Genomic DNA, 21,127 nt, shown 5'->3' on the forward strand with positions numbered 1-21,127 from the left:
AGTAAATGTTTTAGTCTATATGATAAATAATCTGACATGGTGGAACATTCACAAGAATAAACATTTTTAAGTGCTATTTGTGCACCTTTATTATTACTGCTAAATGTAAAGTAGTAATACAATAGTATAATTTAATATAACACAATGTATACTTTTATAAAATATTTATAATCTACTCTATGGAAATGTAAATAGTTATGTGTTTGCATTGGAATACGAACAATCCAGTATATTTAACACATTTTATTTCACACACACCGTATTTTAAATAGGAATAAGCTCCTAGTTCCCCAACTAAAGGAATATTCAGTGTAAAAACAAAAGTTTTTACCAGTGTTTCACTTAGCAGAGAACAACGAGGTTTACATATTAAAATTCCTGTATTTTAAAATTTTAACAGGCACTTTGCCTTAAAGGAAAAAGAATATTTCAGTGCCCCAATTCAAATAAGGATCAGATTCAGTGCTGAGTCAGATGCCAGCACCTCGGCAAAAGCACCTAGGGTGTCTCTTCCCCGCACAGTCTACTCAGCGCTTTCAGACACATCTCCCTGACTTTCCTGATTACCCTGAGAGACAGAGATGGGCAGGATTCAAGATCTCCTTTAGGGATGAATTGAATGCCTTGGGTCTCCAGTCTTTCATCCTACCAGGGAGAGGATGAAAGGGTACTTGCCCCACACTATAGAAGCAGCATCAAGGTGGCAGCACTCACAGGTGCCACGGCAGAGACCAAAAACTCAAGAGAAAAAGTTGACGTTAGGCACTCATAACTTCTTTCTTTAATGACCTGGCAGCATCTGAAAAACTAAATGTGTAGATCTATTTCTAAGGAGAATTTATCTCTGTGGGATAATATTGATCATTCACTCATTTTTCATTCATTCAACATGTCAAAGAGTTCCTTTTGGGTGGCAAGCCTAGTTCTGGGAATCAAGAACTTAGTACAACAAAGAGCTGGCCTTCAGGAAAATTGATACCCTTGTGAAATATGCAGAGCAGGAAATAAGGAAGTTGATTTCAGAAATGATGCATGCCATGGAGGAAATACACGAGGGGCTATGATAGTGGTGGAGGGAGAGGAGAGAATTGCCTTTTGTATAGGTGGAGAAGGAGGTCAGACTTGAGACCTTAAGAATGAGCCAGCCTGACAAAGTCAAGGTCTGGAAGCAGGAGTGAGCTGACGGAAGCCAGGTCAGTGTGGCGGGAGGCAGGCAGCAAGGGAGCAAAGGACGGAGCTGCGGCCCAGGTTACAAAGGGCCCCAGAGAACACGGAAAGCGGGTGCAGCTTGCTCTGTACAGAGAGAAGCCGCCAGGGAGTTTTCTTCAGAAGGAAAGGGGTATGATCTGATCTCTGGCTTTAAAAGATCAACTTGCCTGCGAGGTAATAGAAGGGCAGAGGCGGAGGAGAGAAGGCCAATGGAGAAGTTGTTTTCATAGCCCAGGTGAGAGATAGTGGTGATCTCTTGGGAGATGCAGCAGGAGACACGTAGCCAGAGGCGAGATATAATTTTGAAGGTAGAACTGACAGATTTGCCAGAGGACTAGGTGTGGAGGACCAAGAATGAGTTAGGTATTGTGGCATTAGCACGGAGGGCAGGCAGCACCACTTCCAGGCTGATGGGGTGAAAATCAAAGGCTTTATTTGGGATATTAGGTTAGAGATGTCTGTGAGAGATCTAAGAGGAGACGTCTGGTAAGAAACTAGGTGTGTGAGACCAGGGCTTCAAGGAGGGAAGATAGACATTTGCAGGCCATCAGTGCATGGACGGTGGTTAGTGCCATGGGATGGCATGAGAGCGCCTAGGCAGGAGCGTGACCAGAGAGGGCAGGGGCCTGAACCAAAGTCTATCCTTGCGACCAGAAAACAAAGCAGCACACGAATGCGAGGGTTGCTAGCAAGGAAACAGAAGAAAAAAACCATAAGGTTAATCTGCGTGTTCAAGTGAGTGCAAGGCTCTGGAGAGCCCATCAGTTCAGTCGCTCAGTCGTGTCCGACTCTTTGCGACCCCATGAATCACAGCACTCCAGGCCTCGCTGTCCATCACCATCTCCCAGAGTTCACTCAAACTCATGTGCATCAAGTCGGTGATGCCATCCAGCCATCTCATTCTCTGTCGTCCCCTTCTCCTCCCGCCCCCAGTCACTCCCAGCATCAGAGTCTTTTCCAGTGAGTCAACTCGTCGCCCATAGATGAGGATAAATAACTTGATCAGTTCTTTAGACGCTTCTCCATTTCTCTCAGGTCCGGTAAAGATGTTCACTTTTACCAAACCTCTTAACTACAGGTACATTTTTAAAAGATACTGTCACCTACCTTTGCTCCAGTGTCTCCAACTCCAGGTAATCCCCTTGATCCAGGAGGTCCTGGGATTCCTCGAGGGCCCTGGGATGACATAAAAAGGGGGAGAGGGAGCAACCTTGCTGGGTGCAGGGTTCAGGAAGGGAAGGGGGAAGGGAGGGAGGGAAGGGAAAAGAAGAAAAGGAGGGAGGGACGAGAGGAAGGAAGGGAAAGAGACGGGAGGGAGGGAGGAGATAACAGCAGCGTCCACACTTACCGGCACACCAGGATAGCCGTCACCTTTGAGTCCTGGAGCGCCCACTGGTCCCTGGGGGCCTTGGGCACCCTGGGTGAATTCCAACACAAGAGATATCATGAGCCTAAACTATGAAACAGCTGGCAAAAGTTAAGCTCAGTACCAACTCAGCACACCAAAGGCGGGTTTGATAAGGGCAGAGGAATGGTCTGAGAATTTTTAGAAGGAAATATGGCAACTTCTTATCTCTTTGTGAGTCTTTCCCATTTCTTTTATGGGAAGCAAATGATGACTGGAGTGAGTGTAAGGAATATATATGAACCACTACAAAGTCCTCCATAGGAAACACTTCATGGGGGTTAGAAAAGAGCTAGTTGCTGATATTTTAATTTTAAAAATTATAAAATTTTAGTGCATCATAAAATAAGGGGAAGTATCAAATGAGAAAATTTAGTAAGCACCAAGTGAGGAGAGTAGAGAAGAATATGAACAAAGTTTTAAGTATAAAATAAGACTGTGTGTGTTACCTATTATTATGTTACATCTATTATCTTCCTCAGTGAGGCCCAAATGAAGTGAGGAATAAAAGCTCTGATAAAAATTAAAAACAGATTAATTTTTTCAAAACACTTTATAAAAGAATAGGACACAGCATTAATGGTTCATATGCTGAGACCTAGGAAAAAGTGATAGATATTGCTTTACCATGATGACCGTGGGCATCAGAAGCTTAGCAGCAATACCGGCCTCTTATATAGAGGATCATTGCCCTTCAAACAAGAGTTCTCTGTACCAGTGGAGCTCAGAGAAATTTCTGGCCAGAGTAAAATGGAGAGAAAGAAAAATGAAGAAGACTCTTAGCAAAGAAGCCTTATTCATCGTATGCCTATTGCGCTTTTATTTAAGCTCCTTCTTTACACCCCACCTCCCATTCTCTTGGTGTCATAGCTCTTACAGTGGCCTGTGTCAATGCACATCAATTATTTTAATAAAGAGCTGTTCACGATTTAAAATATTTATGTTTTGTATACTATCATATGTGAAACAGATCACCAGTCCAGGTTTGATGTATGGGACAGCGTGCTCAGGGCTGGTGCACTGGGATAACCTTGGGGATGGGAAGGGGAGCAAGGTGGGAGGGGTGTTCAGGATGGGGATCACATGTACACCCATGGCTGATTCATGTCAATGTATGGCAAAAACCACTACAATATTGTAAAGTAATTAGCCTCCAATTAAAATAAATAAATTTTTAAAATAATTAAAAAAATAAAAATAAAATATTTATGTTTTCCACATCAGGAGAAAACTCTAATAATAGACCTGTGTTTTCCAAGATTGGAAAAAGTAGCCAGATTCTTAATATTTGTCTTACATGTAAGCAAACACTGAAATCAAGCTGCATTATTCCAAGCCAAAATGTTGCTCCAAATCTAATTCCCAAAAACGGTTTCTGATTTTACTCCTATAAAAAAATAACTGGGGAAAAAATTTTATGCCATAAGAAAGTTAAATTGATTTTGAAAATCATGAATACAACAGCTGTCATTTCCTATTAAGACAAAGAGACTGACCTTGCATGGTTAACCATCTTAAGAATGGTCTTCAGAAAACATGTGGTCACTTATAAAAATGCACTGTTTAGAATGCAGTATGGACTTAATGCACATCCACAGAAATCCAAGATGATCTCTTAAAGATGTATGACAAAGCAAAAAACAAATTATTCTGGAGCACTGAATTCTGGTGGATCCCCCACTAAGGAACTGGTCATGTCTGAGAAGCAGTTTATTATATTATTCCAATTATGTGCAAGGTTGACGCACTAAGCATTTCCTATGGGACAGGTCCCCAAATAAGATGCCCATTTCTCTGCGTGCTTACATGAGGAGCAGGCCAGCCACAAAACAAAGCAGTAACTTCCCCCTGGTTAAGTTGAAATTTAAAAAGAAAGTGGAATCAAAATTCACTTTCCGTTTTCATTCCTAAATTCCAAGCCTGTAACATATTATCAGCAGCTGTTATTGTTTATCCTCTGGCCCCCACACTGCAGGGAAAGCCATTGAAACATCCATGGTTTAGGAACATTTTTTTCCTAGAGATCTGTGTCCTGTCTCCTGCAGAAATTTCAGTTAACGTGTTACTTCTTATGCTAACAGGGGGTAGGGAAAGGGCAGTGTTCTTGCTCAGATTTTTATTTTGGACGCCTCTTGATAGTTTCATGGATGGAAATTTGCCACTTGGCTTTTCTGCACTGGATTCAAGAAAATGTTTTGCAGAGTAATTCTCTTTGAAGTGTCTCTCTCATTCAACAGAAATTAGGGTAGAAATCTTAATCAAGTGAGCTTTAAAAAAAAAAAATCTGGGAGGTCCCTGAAGAAATACATAAAACTGAATTAATGTGCCAAAATTTTTATCAGCTAACCCTCCATGAACTTAAAAACAATCCATTAGGGGAAAGTGGCAGAACAAGTAATCATTAGAGACCAAGGGATTAGAAAAATGACTGGAGTGAAAAGGCAAATAACTCTAAATACCATCACCAATAATGATCAGTAGAAAACAGTCAGAGCTTATCAACATCAACTATACATTTAGATGTTGCTTCTCTTGTAAAGAACAGTGTAAGTAGAGAGAAATAACCTTGCAAAATGGATCTAGGGATGCATAGATTCAGGAAGCTATCAAACAATATGAAAATTGTCACCCAAATGTTCTTGACTGAGGCCATGCCTGTAGTTTTAGCATTTGGAAGTTTGGAATTTTCTCCTTGAGTCATACATAACTTGGGTTTCTGTAGAGTCTTTTACATAGCTTGGGTTCCTATGTGCCTCAGAGTCTGGGCAGTGGGGTGACCATCTTGTTATGATTTTCCCAGGACATTCTCTGTTTTAGCTTGAAAATATCCCAGAAACGTCTTCTGTCCCTGATAAGCTAGAAGATAGCATTCTAGCAAGGACAACTCTCCAAGTGATTAAGAACAGCGGAGGTCAGGATTCTACCTCTTGCTTTAAGAGGAACCACTACAACTTTTGTTGGTATATAATAGGCTTTGAATTATATGCAGAGACGATTCTAAGTTTTCTTTTTTGAAGTTTGAAAGTCACTGGTGTCAGTACTTGAACCCTTTCATTGAGAACAGACAATTTGATAAACTAAATCCAGCTTCAAAGCTACATAACAGCATGCTACTAATTTAATGAGTTTTGATTATGGAGCCCAGAAGCCTGTCCTCTTAAACAGGGATGTGCTTGTTGACATTTGGAAAGTAGCATTTCTCTGTAAGGCTAGGTTTTATGTGAGGAGGGAAATGGTACTTTGTTGCCATGGAAAAAATAGTGATGATTACTTAAAACTGTCTTCTCCCATCATTATTTGCATTTTCATTAAAATAACTCTGAAAGATGGACAACAAGCAGGGAAATCTTATTCAATAAAGTTACTAAACATGAACTCTTTGTACAGTGTTTAGCAGAAGAGATGCATTGGCCATTAATATGTAAATGAAGGAGGCCAGAGGCCATATAATATCATATTATAGACATTACAGAAAGAAAAAGAGCATTTTCAATCATCTGTTTAGTCAGCAAACATTTTACTAGAGGAGCTATTATCCTCCACGTTTATGAAAAATAAATGATCTGCTGGCTTGATTTTTTAAAAGGGGAATAGTATAGTCTTATATCTCAGTTCATCAGTGTAGAGACTCTAAGTAGAACAATCTCAGTCATAACTTATGATGCATTAAATCTACTTTCATTTTTTATTTCAATAAATAAAACAACATGAATGAAGGATACCTTTGGTCCTCGAATAGCAATTCCAGGTTCTCCTTTAAATCCAGGCACCCCAGGTCCACCTCTGTCGCCCTGCACATGTCAAATAATTTTCAGTTTCAGGCTTTAGATTTTATGAGAAACCATCATGGCACAGGGCATAAAAAGCCATTGGCCAATTATAAAGAGCTTAATCTCTTAGAATCAGATCCTGAGAGAGTACATCCTTCTAATATATTTGAGAAGAGTTTCAAATCTTAAGCAAATAAAAACTGTCAGTAAAGACCACTAAGCTTTTCGGAGAATAGCTGAAATAATAGGTGGCTCTCTAGACACAAATATTTAGACTGTGAAAATGTCTGGGAATGCTCTTATATCTGAGCGGATTTCTTTTCTGCCAGACTTTCTGATTAGCAGATTATTCTAAACAAATGCAATAAATTCTTACATGCATTAAGGCTAGTATTTAAGGAAGGCAGTTCAAAGCAGAGTGATAAGGTCAAGACCAGGAGCAGAAAACCTGGTTTCTAGTCTTAAATTTGCTGCTGGCCCTCCATCTGCTTAATCGTGAAATGTCAGGGTTGAGCTATATAATATCTTTGGGTTTTTCCAAAGCTAAAATTCTTTCACTGATTTTATGGATCTTTTCCCCACTCCAACTTTCAAAAAATCCAAGTAAAAGAAAAAAATATTCCCAAGAATGCATACTTTTGGTCCAGGTGGTCCAGGAATTGATATTCCAGGCATCCCAACAGGGCCCATAATTCCTGGATCACCCTAAAAACAGAACAAAATACTCATTACATTTCAAACAAGGAAATGATATATAGGAATTATATTAAGAAAAATATAGAAATATATTTCCAGCATTTTAAAGTATTGTGAATCACCAGTTCAGGGTCGATGCATGTTACAAGATGCTCGGGGCTAGTGTGCAGGGATGACCCAGAGGGAGGATAAAGGGAGGAGGGAGATGGGAGGGGGGCTCGGGAGGGGGGTTCAGGTGGGGGAACTCATGTACACCTGGGGCAGATTCATGTCAATGTACGGCAAAACCAACGAATATAATATTGTAAAATAATTAGCCTCCAATAAAAAAAATAATAATAAAGTTGTTTGAGACTCCATAAAAGTCTCAGCAAAAAAAAAAAAAAAGGGTCTATGGTTATATAAATAATCAGGTCAAGTTTATTGAGAACAGATCTATTGTCCTAATTTGGTTATATTTGGTAAAAATGAGGGTGATTTTAGGGAGAAAAGGATGTTTCAATAAATGTTAAATCCCAGTTTGTTAATGGCGGGCTACCAATGGAGGTAGTAAGACTCATTTCTTGGATAGTTCCTCGCTGTTATGCGATATTAATGTAAAATTTAATTGAATTCTTAAAGAACACCCTAAGTTGTTTCTGAAGCTTATCTCAGTGATCGATCTTTGGATGAAGATCAGATGCCTCGTTACCTGCAACCAGGACTTAAAAAAAAAAAAAGGACATAATTTAAAGGACTGTCTCCAGAAGAAACTACACTACACCAGGACTTTTTTCAGAAGAAACTACACTACACCAGGATGAGAAGACGACAACATCAGAGGTAGACAGCTTGCCCAAGCTGCTGGACCTGATTCGTATGATCATTTATAATGTTTTCTTGACTTCTTAGCCCTCTGCATATAAATCAAATGCTTTTCTACCATAGGCCTGATCCTATGCTAGTTTTAGAAATTAATCCAATTGTCGGGTTTGTATGGTTTTTCCCGTGGTCATGTATGGATGTGAGAGTTGGACTGTGAAGAAAGCTGATCGCCGAAGAATCGATGCTTTTGAACTGTGGTGCTGGAGAAGACTCTTGAGAGTCCCTTGTACCGCAAGGAGATCCAACCAGTCCATTCTAAGGGAGATGGATCCTGGATGTTCATTGGAGGGACTGATGCTAAAGCTGAAACTGCAATACTTTGGCCACCTCATGCGACAAGTTGACTCACTGGAAAAGACTCTGATGCTGGGAAAGGTTGGGGGCGGGAAGAGAAGGGGACGACGGAGAATGAGATGGCTGGATGGCATCACCGACTCTATGGACATGAGTTTGAGTGAACTCCTGGAGTTGGTGATGGACAGGGAGGCCTGGCGTGCTGTAATTCATGGGGTCGCGGAGAGTCAGACACGACTGAGCGACTGAACTGACTGACTGACTGAGACATGTAAAAGCTCATTCTGCTTATACAAAAACTCTGTTAGACTTGTGCCATCCTAATGTCTTTAAACCATGGCAACAGTCTGCTTCTAAATTGGAAAATTAAAAACAATAGCTGGAAATCAGAGTCAGGGCTATGGGAAATCCAAGATGGCTGCTTGGCTTTTCCCAGCTCCCTGACAAACCTCATTTTTTATTTGATGGGTTAAAGCCTCCCTGGCTACAGGGCCTCCTTAATGAAAAATCACGGAATATTAAGTTTTGTAAATTGTTAAATTAAGTTTCTAGTTTTGTTAATGTCTAGTGTTTACTAAGAATCACTGCTGAGACAGTTCCTTGTTACGTGATACTACTAAAAGATTTAATTAAGTTATTAAAAAGGACACTCTAGGTTAGGTCCTCTGGAGAAGGGAATGGCAAACCACTTCAGTATACTTGCCTTGAGAACCCCATGAACAGTAACAAAGGGCAAAATGATAGGTTACTGAATGAGGAATTCCCCAGGTCAGTAGGTGCCCAGTATGCTACTGGAGCTCAGTGGAGAAATAACTATAGAAGGAATAAAGGGATGGAGCAAAAGCAAAACCAGAACCCAGTTGTGGATGTGACCAGTGATAGAAGCAAGGTCCGGTGCTGTAAAGAGCAGTATTGCATAGGAACCTGGAATGTTAGGTCCATGAATCAAGGCAAATTGGAAGTGGTCAAACAGGAGATGACAAGAGTGAACATCGACATTCTAGGAATCAGTGAATTAAAATGGACTGGAATGGGTGAATTTAACTCAGACGACCATTATATCTACTACTGTGGACAGGAATCCCTTAGAAGAAATGGAGTAGCCATCATGGTCAACAAAAGAATCCGAAATGCAGTACTTGGATGCAATCTTAAAAATGACAGGATGATTTCTGTTCGTTTCCAAGGCAAACCATTCAATATTACAGTAATCCAGGCCTATGCCCCAACGAGTAATGCTGAAGAAGCCGAAGTTAATCGGTTCTATGAAGACCTACAAGACCTTTTAGAACTAACACCCAAAAAAGATGTCCTTTTCATTATAGGGGACTGGAATGCAAAAGTAGGAAGTCAAGAAACACCTGGAGTAACTGGCAAATTTGGCCTTGGAGCACGGAATGAAGCAGGGCAAAGGCTAATAGAGTTTTGTCAAGAGAATGCACTGGTCATAGCAAACACCCTCTTCCAACAACACAAGAGAAGACTCTACACATGGACATCACCAGATGGTCAACACCGAAATCAGATTGATTATAGTCTTTGCAACCAAAGATGGAGAAGCTGTATACAGTTAGCGAAAACAAGACCAGGAGCTGACTGTGGCTCAGATCATGAACTCCTTATTGCGAAGTTCAGACTTAAATTGAAGAAAGTAGGGAAAACCACTAGACCATTCAGATATGACCTAAATCAAATTCCTTATGATTATACAGTGGAAGTGAGAAATAGATTTAAGGGACTAGATCTGATTGATAGAGTGCCTGATGAACTCTGGATGGAGGTTCGTGACATTGTACAGGAGACAGGGACCAAGACCATCCCCATGGAAAAGAAATGCAAAAGAGTGAAATGGCTGTCTGAGGAGGCCTTACAAATAGCTGTGAAAAGAAGAGAGGCGAAAAGCAAAGGAGAAAAGGAAAGATATAAGCATCTGAATGCAGAGTTCCAAAGAATAGCAAGGAGGGATAAGAAAGCCTTCCTCAGTGATCAATGCAAAGAAATAGAGGAAAACAACAGAATAGGAAAAACAAGAGAGCTCTTCAAGAAAATTAGAGATTCCAAGGGAACATTTCATGCAAAGATGGGCTCGATAAAGGACAGAAATGGTATGGACCTAACAGAAGCAGAAGATATTAAAAAGAGGTGGCAGGAATACACAGAAGAACTGTACAAAAAAGATCTTCACGACCAAGATAGTCACGATAACGTGATCACTGACCTAGAGCCAGACATCTTGGAATGTGAAGTCAAGTGGGCCTTAGAAAGCATCACTACGAACAAAGCTAGTGGAGGTGATGGAATTCCAGTTGAGCTATTTCAAGTCTTGAAAGATGATGCTGTGAAAGTGCTGCACTCAATATGCCAGCAGATTTGGAAAACTCAGCAGTGGCCACAGGACTGGAAGAGGTCAGTCTTCATTCCAATCCCAAAGAAAGGCAATGCCAAAGAATGCTCAAACTACCGCACAATTGCACTCATCTCACACGCTAGTAAAGTCATGCTCAAAATTCTCCAAGCCAGGCTTCACCAGTATATAAACCGTGAACTCCCAGATGTTCAAGCAGGTTTTAGAAAAGGCAGAGGCACCAGAGATCAAATTGCCAACATCCGCTGGATCATGGAGAAAGCAAGAGAGTTTCAGAAAAACATCTATTTCTGCTTTATTGACTATGCCAAAGCCTTTGACTGTGTGGATCACAATAAACTGTGGAACATTCTGAAAGAGATGGGAATCCCAGACCACCTGACCTGCCTCTTGAGAAACCTGTATGCAGGTCAGGAAGCAACTGTTAGAACTGGACATGGAACAACAGACTGGTTCCAAATAGGAAAAGGTGTACGTCAAGGTTGTATATTGTCACCTTGCTTATTTAACTTATATGCAGAGTACATCATGAGGAACGCTGGGCTGGAAGAAGCACAAGCTGGAATCAAGATTGCCGGGAGAAATATCAATAACCTCAGATATGCAGATGATACCACCCTTATGGCAGAAAGTGAAGAGGAACTCAAAAGCCTCTTGATGAAAGTGAAAGAGGAGAGTGAAAAGGTTGGCTTGAAGCTCAACATTCAGAAAACAAAGATCATGGCATCTGGTCCCATCACTTCATGGGAAATAGATGGAAAAACAGTGGAAACAGTGTCAGACTTTATTTTTTTGGGCTCCAAAATCACTACAGATGCTGATTGCAGCCATGAAATTAAAAGACGCTTGCTCCTTGGAAGGAAAGTTATGACCAACCTTGATAGTATATTAAAAAGCAGAGACATTACTTTGCCAACCAAGGTCCGTCTAGTCAAGGCAATGGTTTTTCCCGTGGTCATGTATGGATGTGAGAGTTGGACTGTGAAGAAGGCTGACCGCCGAAGAATCGATGCTTTTGAACTGTGGTGTTGGAGAAGACTCTTGAGAGTCCCTTATACTGCAAGGAGATCCAACCAGTCCATTCTGGAGGAGATCAATCCTGGATGTTCATTGGAGGGACTGATGCTAAAGCTGAAACTGCAATTCTTTGGCCACCTCATGTGACGAGTTGACTCACTGGAAAAGACTCTGATGCTGGGAAAGGTTGGGGGCGGGAGGAGAAGGGGACGACGTAGAATGAGATGGCTGGATGGCATCGCGGACTCTGTGGACATGAGTTTGAGTGAACTCCGGGAGTTGGTGATGGACAGGGAGGCCTGGCGTGCTGTGATTCATGGGGTCGCGGAGAGTCGGACACGACTGAGCGACTGAACTGAACTGAACTGAGGTTAGTTTCTAAGGCTTATCTCAGTAACCAATCTTCAGATAAAGGTCGGATGCTCCATAATGTACAACCAGGAGATTAACACCAGACTATAATCATTTAACGAATGAAGTCAGGTAACTTGGGGTATACCAGGCTTTATCTAATGAAAGTTCTTGACTTATAATTCTTATTTTACTAAGAACTGCCAGCTATGGCTATATTATTTTCTATGTCACTTGTTTCACTGAGCCTGTGATATAATGCTGAACTGACAGTTCCATATGAGATCAATAATTGTAATAATGTGACTCTGGGTATGGGAAAAAGCAACAAGAGGAAATATTTTCCTGGACCAGGAGGCTAGTAAGACAGTGGTCCAGAGACTTTTGCTACTTGCAAGGCCTGGTCCAATTTTAGCACATTGAGTGGCCCATCACTTCCCTAGACCTGGGAATGAGCCTTCCCAGCACCGCGGGACACAATGGCCATGAAAGGGTGTCACATGGTCAGATATGTGGCTATGAAGGGACCCTGCTGACTGGAAGTTGGTACTTGCCAGCTGCCTCTACAAAGATTACATCATGACCATTGCAAGCTGCTGAACTTCAACACCCCCTGAAAGAAGTTCAGGGTGAAAATCAGGAATGAGGCACTCTGTGCTCTGAAAAAAAAAAAAAAAAAACTGGCACAACAGGCCTTCAGATAGTTAGATCTTTTCAGAAAAAGGTTTTATGAGTTCCAATTCTTGCATCTTCTCATACCTAGAAAAACACTGACGTCATTAATGGTGAAATCTGCTTTGGCTATTAAAAAAAAAAAAAATTTTTTTTTTTTTTTAATAATTAAAAGTCAAAATAGAGTAGCTATGGTTCAGACATCCTGGGAAATAACTATTTCCCAGATATCCTGAAAAATGATATTATGGGTGTGATTTCAGATTAGATGCTGTGACCTAGTGTAGAAATTAATGCTCCTGTAATGCATTTTTGCTTCTGTACTTTGCTTGCTGCTTATAAAACCAAAGTTACTCTATTTTAAGATAAGGTTGTTTTTAAGTAAAGGAATCTTAAAGGAATCTTTAAGTAAAGATTCCTAAAATTGTTTTTGAAAAAATAAAAAAATTAAAAAATAAAGTATTGTGACCTGTTTCACAAACCACATGAAAATATTTGAGCATTTTTGTTAAACCACTACTAAAGTTATTAATAATTAAGATTTTACTCCCTATAATAAATAAATAAAATTAATTCCTTAATAGGAAATTTCTCTCTCTTGTGCATCCTTTTATTAGGCAACAAAAATCATACAATGCATGGTAATTCATTTTTGTGTTTGTATGCCAGGAAGCTCAGAGGGAAATATTTGTTGAGTTATAGCAAATACCTTTAGTGTAAGTTTTAAGGTACATGTGATAGCAAATAATGTTCTTTCTAGTTTACAACTTTTTCGTTTGTTATTTTATGCTCCACAGTATATCAGTCTTCCATTGTATGGTATTTCATGTCCCTTTTTAGAAGTAGTTAGTTTATGGTTAAAAAAAAAAAGTAATATGAATTTTTATAAGGCACCTCTGGTGATTCTGATATAGGTACTACTACTGTACTTTGAAACACTATGGAAAGCAATTGTCTATCTTTTTAACTTATTTTATTGAGGTATGTTTTACTGTTGTGTTTTTACTATACAGTGAAGTGATTCATGTATAGCTGAACCATGTATAACATGTATATATGATTCATATACCATATATAAATGTTCATGTTCTTTTCCATTATGGTTTATCACAGGATGTTGAATATAGTTGCCTGTGCTTTGGTGGCTCAGATGGTTAAGAATCCGCCTGCAATGTGGAAGACCTGGGTTCAGTCCCTGGGTTGAGAAGATCCCCTGGAGAAGGGAACGGCTACTGACTCCAGTATTCTGGCCTGGAGAATCCCATGGACAGAGGAGCCTGGCAGGCTACAGTCCATGGGGTCTCAAAGAGTTAGACACAACTGACAGACTTTCACTTTCACTTTATAGTAGGACCTTGTTCTTTATCCATTCTAAATATAACAGTTTGCATTGGCTACTCCCCAACTCCCAGACCACTCCTCCTCAAGCCCACTCCCCATTGGCAACTACAAGTCTGTTTATGTCTGTGAGTCTGTTTCTGTTTTGTAAATAGGTTCATTTGTGCATTATTTTAGATTCTACATGTAAGTGATATCATATGGTATTTGTCTTGCTTTTTCTGGCTTTTCTTAGTATGATAATCTCTGGTATTGATCGCTGAGGAAGGCTTTCTTATCTCTCCTTGCTATTCTTTGGAACTCTGCATTCAGATGCTTATATCTTTCCTTTTCCCCTTTGCTTTTCACTTCTCTTCTTTTCACAGCTATTTGTAAGGCCTCCTCAGACAGCCATTTTGTTTTTTTGCATCTCTTTTCCATGGGGATGGTCTTGGTCCCTGTCTCCTGTACAATGTCACAAACCTCTGTCCATAGTTCATCAGGCACTCTATCTATCAGATCTAGTCCCTTAAATCTATTTCTTACTTCCACTGTATAATCATAAGGGATTTGATTTAGGTCATATCTGAATGGTCTAGTGGTTTTCCCTACTTTCTTCAATTTCAGTCTGAATTTGGCAATAAGGAGTTCATGATCTGAGCCACAGTAGGCTCCTGGTCTTGTTTTTGCTAACTGTATAATAGGAAAAGGAGTACATCAAGGTTGTATATAGTTACCCTGCTTATTTAACTTATATGCAGAGTACATCATGAGGAACGCTGGGCTGGAAGAAGCACAAGCTGGAATCAAGATTGCTGGGAGAAATATCAATAACCTCAGATATGCAGATGATACCACCCTTATGGCAGAAAGTGAAGAGGAACTCAAAAGCCTCTTGATGAAAGTGAAAGAGGAGAGTGAAAAGGTTGGCTTGAAGCTCAACATTCAGAAAACGAAGATCATGGCATCTGGTCCCATCACTTCATGGCAAATAGATTGGGAAACAGTGGAAACAGTGTCAGACTTTATTTTTTTGGGCTCCAAAATCACTGCAAATGCTGATTGCAGCCATGAAATTAAAAGACGCTTACTCCTTGGAAGGAAACTTATGACCAACCTAGATAACATATTAAAAAGCAGAGACATTACTTTGCCAACAAAGGTCTGTCTAGTCAAGGCTATGGTTTTTCCAGTGGTCATGTATGGATGTGAGAGTTGGACTGTGAAGAAAGCTGATCGCCGAAGAATTGATGCTTTTGAACTGTGGTGCTGGAGAAGACTCTTGAGAGTCCCTTGGACTGCAAGGAGATCCAACCAGTCCATTCTAAAGGAGATCAGTCCTGGGTGTTCATTGGAAGGACTGATGCTAAAGCTGAAACTGCAATACTTTGGCCACCTCATGCGATGAGTTGACTCACTGGAAAAGAGTCTGATGCTGGGAGGGATTGGGGGCGGGAGGAGAAGGGGACGACAGAGAATGAGATGGCTGGATGGCATCACCGACTCTGTGGACATGAGTTTGAGTGAACTCCGGGAGTTGGTGATGGACAGGGAGGCCTGGCGTGCTGTGATTCATGGGGTCGCAAAGAGTTGGACACGACTGAGCAACTGAACTGAACTGATCTGAACTGAACTAATCTCTGGTAAAGCAATTATCTTTAAAAGAGGGTCACGCACCCCATGAGGTGTTCAAAATAACACATTTGGGATATTAGAAAAATTTATCAGGGCCACACTCTGTACTTTTATCTCATCTTTTAAAATTTCAATCATTTATATAAATCTCATAATGTATGTTCATATAATAGTTTATGAATAAAAATTACAATTGAAAACCCAATAAGCAAACATAGATTGCAACATGGTCAATTTTTTTTTATTAGTAGGGATTTGTAATCAAGCAGTTTAGAAACTACTGATCTAGAGTAGGTGCCAGATCCTGCCTGTTGCCTGTTTTTGTAATCCCAGGACTAAAAATGGCTTTCACATTTTTAAATGATTGCTATAGAGGTGCCTCCATAATATCCTCAACTTGCTTCTTGAACCAAAAAGCCTAAACTATTTGCTCCCTGTACCTTTACCAAGAAATTTGCCTCCTCTTGCCTTTAGAGAGGGCTTCCTAGGTGGTGCTGCTGCTGCCACTGCTGCTAAGTCTCTTCAGTCGCGTCCGACTCTGTGCGACTCTGTAGACAGCAGCCCACCAGGCTCCCCCATCCCTGGGACTCTCCAGGCAAGAACACTGGAGTGGGTTGCCATTTCCTTCTCCAGTGCATGAAAGTGAAAAGTGAAAGTGAAGTTGCTCAGTCATGTCTGACTCTTAGCGACCCCATGGACTGCAGCCCACCAGACTCCTCCGTCTGTGGCATTTTCCAGGCAAGAGTACTGGAGTGACTTGCCATTTCCTTCTCCGCCTAGGTGGTGCTAGTGGTAAAGAACTCACCTGCCAATGCAGAACACATAAGAGATATGGATTTGATCCCTAGGTTGGGCAGATCCCTGGAGGAGGGCATGGCAACCCACTCCAGTATTCCTGCCTGGAGAATCCCACGGACAGAGGGGCCTGGCAGGCTACAGTCCATAGGGTCGCAGAGAGTCAGACATGACTGAGCAACTTAGCACCTCTTAGAGAATGAACTAGGTAATCCTCCTGCTCCTCCAGGAAGGACTCCATCACTCGGAATCACTGATAATGACTCCTGCCCTGAGCCAGGTCCATCTTCACAGCTGAGGCCTCCTACTCTTCTGGTTCCCCGTATGACCAATGGGCTGAACACACTGGCCTGCTGGGGCCAGATGATGCCAAGGCATGTATGTGCCAGTCCTTAATCCAAACCTGTATGTCAGTGGCACAGGACATGGCCAGAATTCTGGCAACAGATAACCACCCTATTCAGTTCTGTGGCAAAGGGATAAAACATTAACCTGTTAAAATTTTCACTAAAACCATCGATTTAATTTATTCTACTTTTTTATATAAAAAGAAGTCAATTACTTTTAAATTTAATTTTTTATTGAAGTATAGTTAATGTACAATGTTGTGCCAGTCTCTGCTATACAGCAGAGTGACTCACTTATACCCATACAGGTGTTCTTACTTATATGCTTTTCCATTATGGTTTATCACAGGATATTGAATATATTAATAGTTCCCTGAACTATAAAGTAGGACCTTGCTGTTTACCCATTCTATATGTCATAGTTCTCATCTGCTAATCCCAAACTCTCAATCTGTCCCTCATCACCCCTCTCCCCCTTAACAACCAGGCCTGTCCTCTCTGTCTGAGTCTGTTTTATAGATAGGTCCATTTGTGCCATATTTTAGATTTAGCATATAAGTGACATATGGTATTTTTCTTTCTGACTTACTTCACTTAGTATGATCATCTCTAGATCCATCCATGTTGCTGCAAATGGCATTATTTCATTCTTTGTTTATGGCTGAGTAGTATTCCATTGTATATTTATACCACATCTTCTTCTTCCATCAGTCTGTTGATGGACATTTAGATTATTTCCATGTTTGGCCTATTGTGAATAGTGGTGCGATGAACACAGGGGTGCATGTATCTTTTTGAATCATAGTTTTGTTCAGGTATATGCCCAGAAATGGGATTACTGGATCATATGGTAGTTCCGTTTTTAGTTTTCTGAGGAACTTCCACCCTGTTTTCCATAGTGACTGCAGCAACTTCCATTCCCACTGAGAGTGTAGGAGGGTTCCCTTTTCTTCACCCTCTCCAGCATTTGTTATTTGTAGACTTTTTATGATGACCATTCTGACTGGTATGACATGGTACCTCAGTATAGTTTTGATTTGCATATCTCTAATAATTAGTAATGCTTACAACCTTTTCAAGTGCCAGTAGGCACATCTGTATGTCTAAAGAAGCCAATTACTTTTAAATATAAAATTGTATACACAGAAAGTATACAAATTCTATTAAAGACTCGTATTAAAGTGTGAGTATGTTGCAGCCATGAAATTAAAAGACACTTACTCCTTGGAAAGAAAGTTATGACCAACCTTGATAGTATATTAAAAAGCAGAGACATTACTTTGCCAACAAAGGTCCATCTAGTCAAGGCTATGGTTTTTCCAGTGGTCATGTATGGATGTGAGAGTTGGACTGTGAAGAAAGCTGATCGCCGAAGAATTGATGCTTTTGAACTGTGGTGCTGGAGAAGACTCTTGAAAGTCCCTTGGACTGCAAGGAGATCCAACCAGTCCATTCTAAAGGAGATCAGTCCTGGGTGTTCATTGGAAGGACTGATGCTGAGGCTGAAACTCCAATACTTTGGCCACCTCATGTGACGAGTTGACTCACTGGAAAAGACTCTGATCCTAGGAAAGGTTGGGGGCGGGAGGAGAAGGGGACGACAGAGAATGAGATGGCTGGATGGTATCACCGACTCTGTGGACATGAGTTTGAGTGAACTCCGGGAGTTGGTGATGGACAGGGAGGCCTGGCGTGCTGTGGTTCATGGGGTCGTGGAGAGTCGGACACGACTGAGCGACTGAACTGAACTGAATGTTTTAAAATATGGCAATTCTCTATCAGGAAAAGTTTTATTTCAAAATGCAAGAATATATTCATGCTGAGTCAGTATAACTAAGATATGAAGAGTAATCTCTGTTGTTAATGTATTTCCTATATAATGGCTTTTCTTATCACGTGCCCCTTGAACTTCCTTCAGCAGGAAGTACTTATTTAGGAAATGCAGATTCTTGGGTCTCACCTACATACTAAATCCAGATTTCTTGTCATGGTACCATGAAATATGACTTTGTAACAAACTCCCAGGCAGTAATAATGACATGGAAGTTTAAGAATCACTGGCATACAGAGGATGCTTTGCTTTGTATCTGAGCGTACATTTTTGGGAGCCTGTTTAAAGTTGCTCTTTAATCTTCTGGTCCTTGAACATACTTCTTGTTTCTTTCCTACAATTAGAATCTTCCTGGAGCCCTGAACTCTCTCAGGTGTGCAATTTTTGTTTCCTGACACATCCAGAGGACTTCAGTATTTTCTCCTGCTAAGTCAGGACACGTGCCTATTTGCTTGCTTCGCGTTTTCCTTACTTTTTCTCAGCACCCTGTCTCAGGCAGTTTATCAGGACATATATGCCCTACTTTCCATTTCACTGTACTGATTTTTTTCCTCTCTGAATAATTCCATGCGTTGAACACTAACAATGTACCTGGAACCATGATAAGTGCTTTCAGTTCAGTTCAGTTCAGTCTCTCAGTCGTGTCCGACTCTCCGCAACTCCCTGAATCACAGCACGCCAGGCCTCCCTGTCCATCTCCAACTCCCGGAGTTCACTCAAACTCATGTCCACAGAGTCGGTAATGCCATCCAGCCATCTCATTCTCTGTCGTCCACTTCTCCTCCCGCCCCCAATCCCTCCCAGCATCAGACTCTTTTCCAGTGAGTCAACTCATCGCATGAGGTGGCCAAAGTATTGGAGTTTCAGCTTTAGCATCAGTCCTTCCAATGAACACCAAGGACTGATCGATCTCCTTTAGAATGGACTGGTTGGATCTCCTTGCAGTATAAGGGACTCTCAAGAGTCTTCTCCAGCACCACAGTTCAAAAGCATCAATTCTTCTGCGATCAGCTTTCTTCACAGTCCAACTCTCACATCCATACATGACCACGGGAAAAACCATAGCCTTGACTAGATGGACCTTTGTTGGCAAAGTAATGTCTCTGCTTTTTAATATGCTATCTAGGTTGGTCATAAGTTTCCTTCCAAGGAGTAAGCGTCTTTTAATTTCATGGCTGCAATCAGCATTTGCAGTGATTTTGGAGCCCAAAAAAATAAAGTCTGACACTGTTTCCACTGTTTTTCCATCTATTTCCCATGAAGTGATGGGACCAGATGCCATGATCTTTGTTTTCTGAATGTTGAGCTTCAAGCCAACCTTTTCACTCTCCTCTTTCACTTTCATCAAGAGGCTTTTGAGTTCCTCTTCACTCTGTGCCATAAGGGTTTTAGTCACTCCTTAAAAGTCATCACTAGAACACTGTGAAATAGACACTATTACCATCATTATTTCCACGATTAAAGTGACTGACCTCCAAAAGTTCTGGGGTGCAGCAGGATGAGAGTGCCCCTCTCATGCCTTCTGAAGCCCCGCTCTGCATGCTCACCACATCACCTCTCAGTCTGGGACCCTTTTGTTCTTGTTCAGAAAGCAAGATGATAGAGAATTTATATCTCCTGTGGTCTTAATGTATCCCAACTATGGAATATTTGGTTTTAATAAGAAGCACTAACGCACAGATTCTCTCCTGGCAGCATCAATATTCCAATGTTTTATACAATCTCTTTATCCCATTTTGTAATGGTCTGAAATAGTATGTTTTCTAAAGCCTTTTTCATTTTAGAGGCTTTGGTTTTGTATTTCTTAAGAAGGAAACAGTGGAGATCTAAGATTCCATTAAAACCGGACACAAGAACAATCTCCCCAAAGCATAAATGAGAATTTAAGATACATACCTTTGGCCCTCCGGGCCCCTGAGACCCCCTCTGTCCTTGATTTCCTTTGCTCCCTTTCTTTCCTTCATCTCCCTGACAAAAAGAATTATAAAAATACACTTGTTTTATAATATATCCACCTCCATCTTATAGCAACTACATCGTGGCCAGACTCTCAGTGCATACCAACTTCAAAGTCATATTCCCCAAGCCCAGCTCAGTTGCACAGGGTCTGTCAATGTTCTTGTGCAGATTACATGACTTCAAAACTGTCCAGACTGCACCATTTATTCAGTATGATTTAACACTTCTTAAACTCTGTGTTCAGTATCTTTCCTTGGCGACTTTGATTTGACTTTACAGTTCTTTTGCCCTCTTGGTCTGTAGTGTTTCTGAGACAGTCGCAGTTTCAAAAAGAAAGCCATCTATGCTTTTCCATGCTGTTTTTCAGATTCTATGCTATTTCAGTTTTGAAACATAAAATGAGACATTTTAAAAATTAGCCCTGGTTCTTCCTCCATGGAGTATAATTCTTTCTCCCCAAGGAGGCCAGTAATTCAACTGGTAGAAAGATGAGTGAGCATTAACCTGGCACAGAACTACAAACTGCCTCGTGTTCCCCAGCAGGGTTGTGTACACCAGTGCTCCCCACCAAAGAATTTTGTTACCTTCATCCAGAAGCCT

The 21,127-nt window shown here is 40.8% G+C and overlaps 1 protein-coding gene across 1 annotated transcript in view; it reads right to left on the bottom strand.

Moving 5' to 3' along the window:
* COL28A1 (collagen type XXVIII alpha 1 chain) overlaps nucleotides 1-21,127 on the bottom strand; it is a 193,920-nt gene that overhangs the window by 84,984 nt on the left and 87,809 nt on the right. Inside the window, exons 21-25 of the mRNA XM_088833381.1 lie at nucleotides 20,465-20,536; nucleotides 7,021-7,089; nucleotides 6,337-6,405; nucleotides 2,558-2,626; nucleotides 2,317-2,385 (exon numbers count right to left, since the gene is read on the bottom strand). Of these exons, the coding sequence (XP_088689507.1) occupies nucleotides 2,317-2,385; nucleotides 2,558-2,626; nucleotides 6,337-6,405; nucleotides 7,021-7,089; nucleotides 20,465-20,536 (348 nt within the window). The remainder of the gene's footprint in view (nucleotides 1-2,316; nucleotides 2,386-2,557; nucleotides 2,627-6,336; nucleotides 6,406-7,020; nucleotides 7,090-20,464; nucleotides 20,537-21,127) is intronic.

The sequence above is a fragment of the Moschus berezovskii genome, chromosome 3 (genome assembly GCF_049115385.1).
Source record: "Moschus berezovskii isolate FMDL1 chromosome 3, NW_MosBer_1.0, whole genome shotgun sequence".
NCBI classification, from domain to species: domain Eukaryota; kingdom Metazoa; phylum Chordata; class Mammalia; order Artiodactyla; family Moschidae; genus Moschus; species Moschus berezovskii.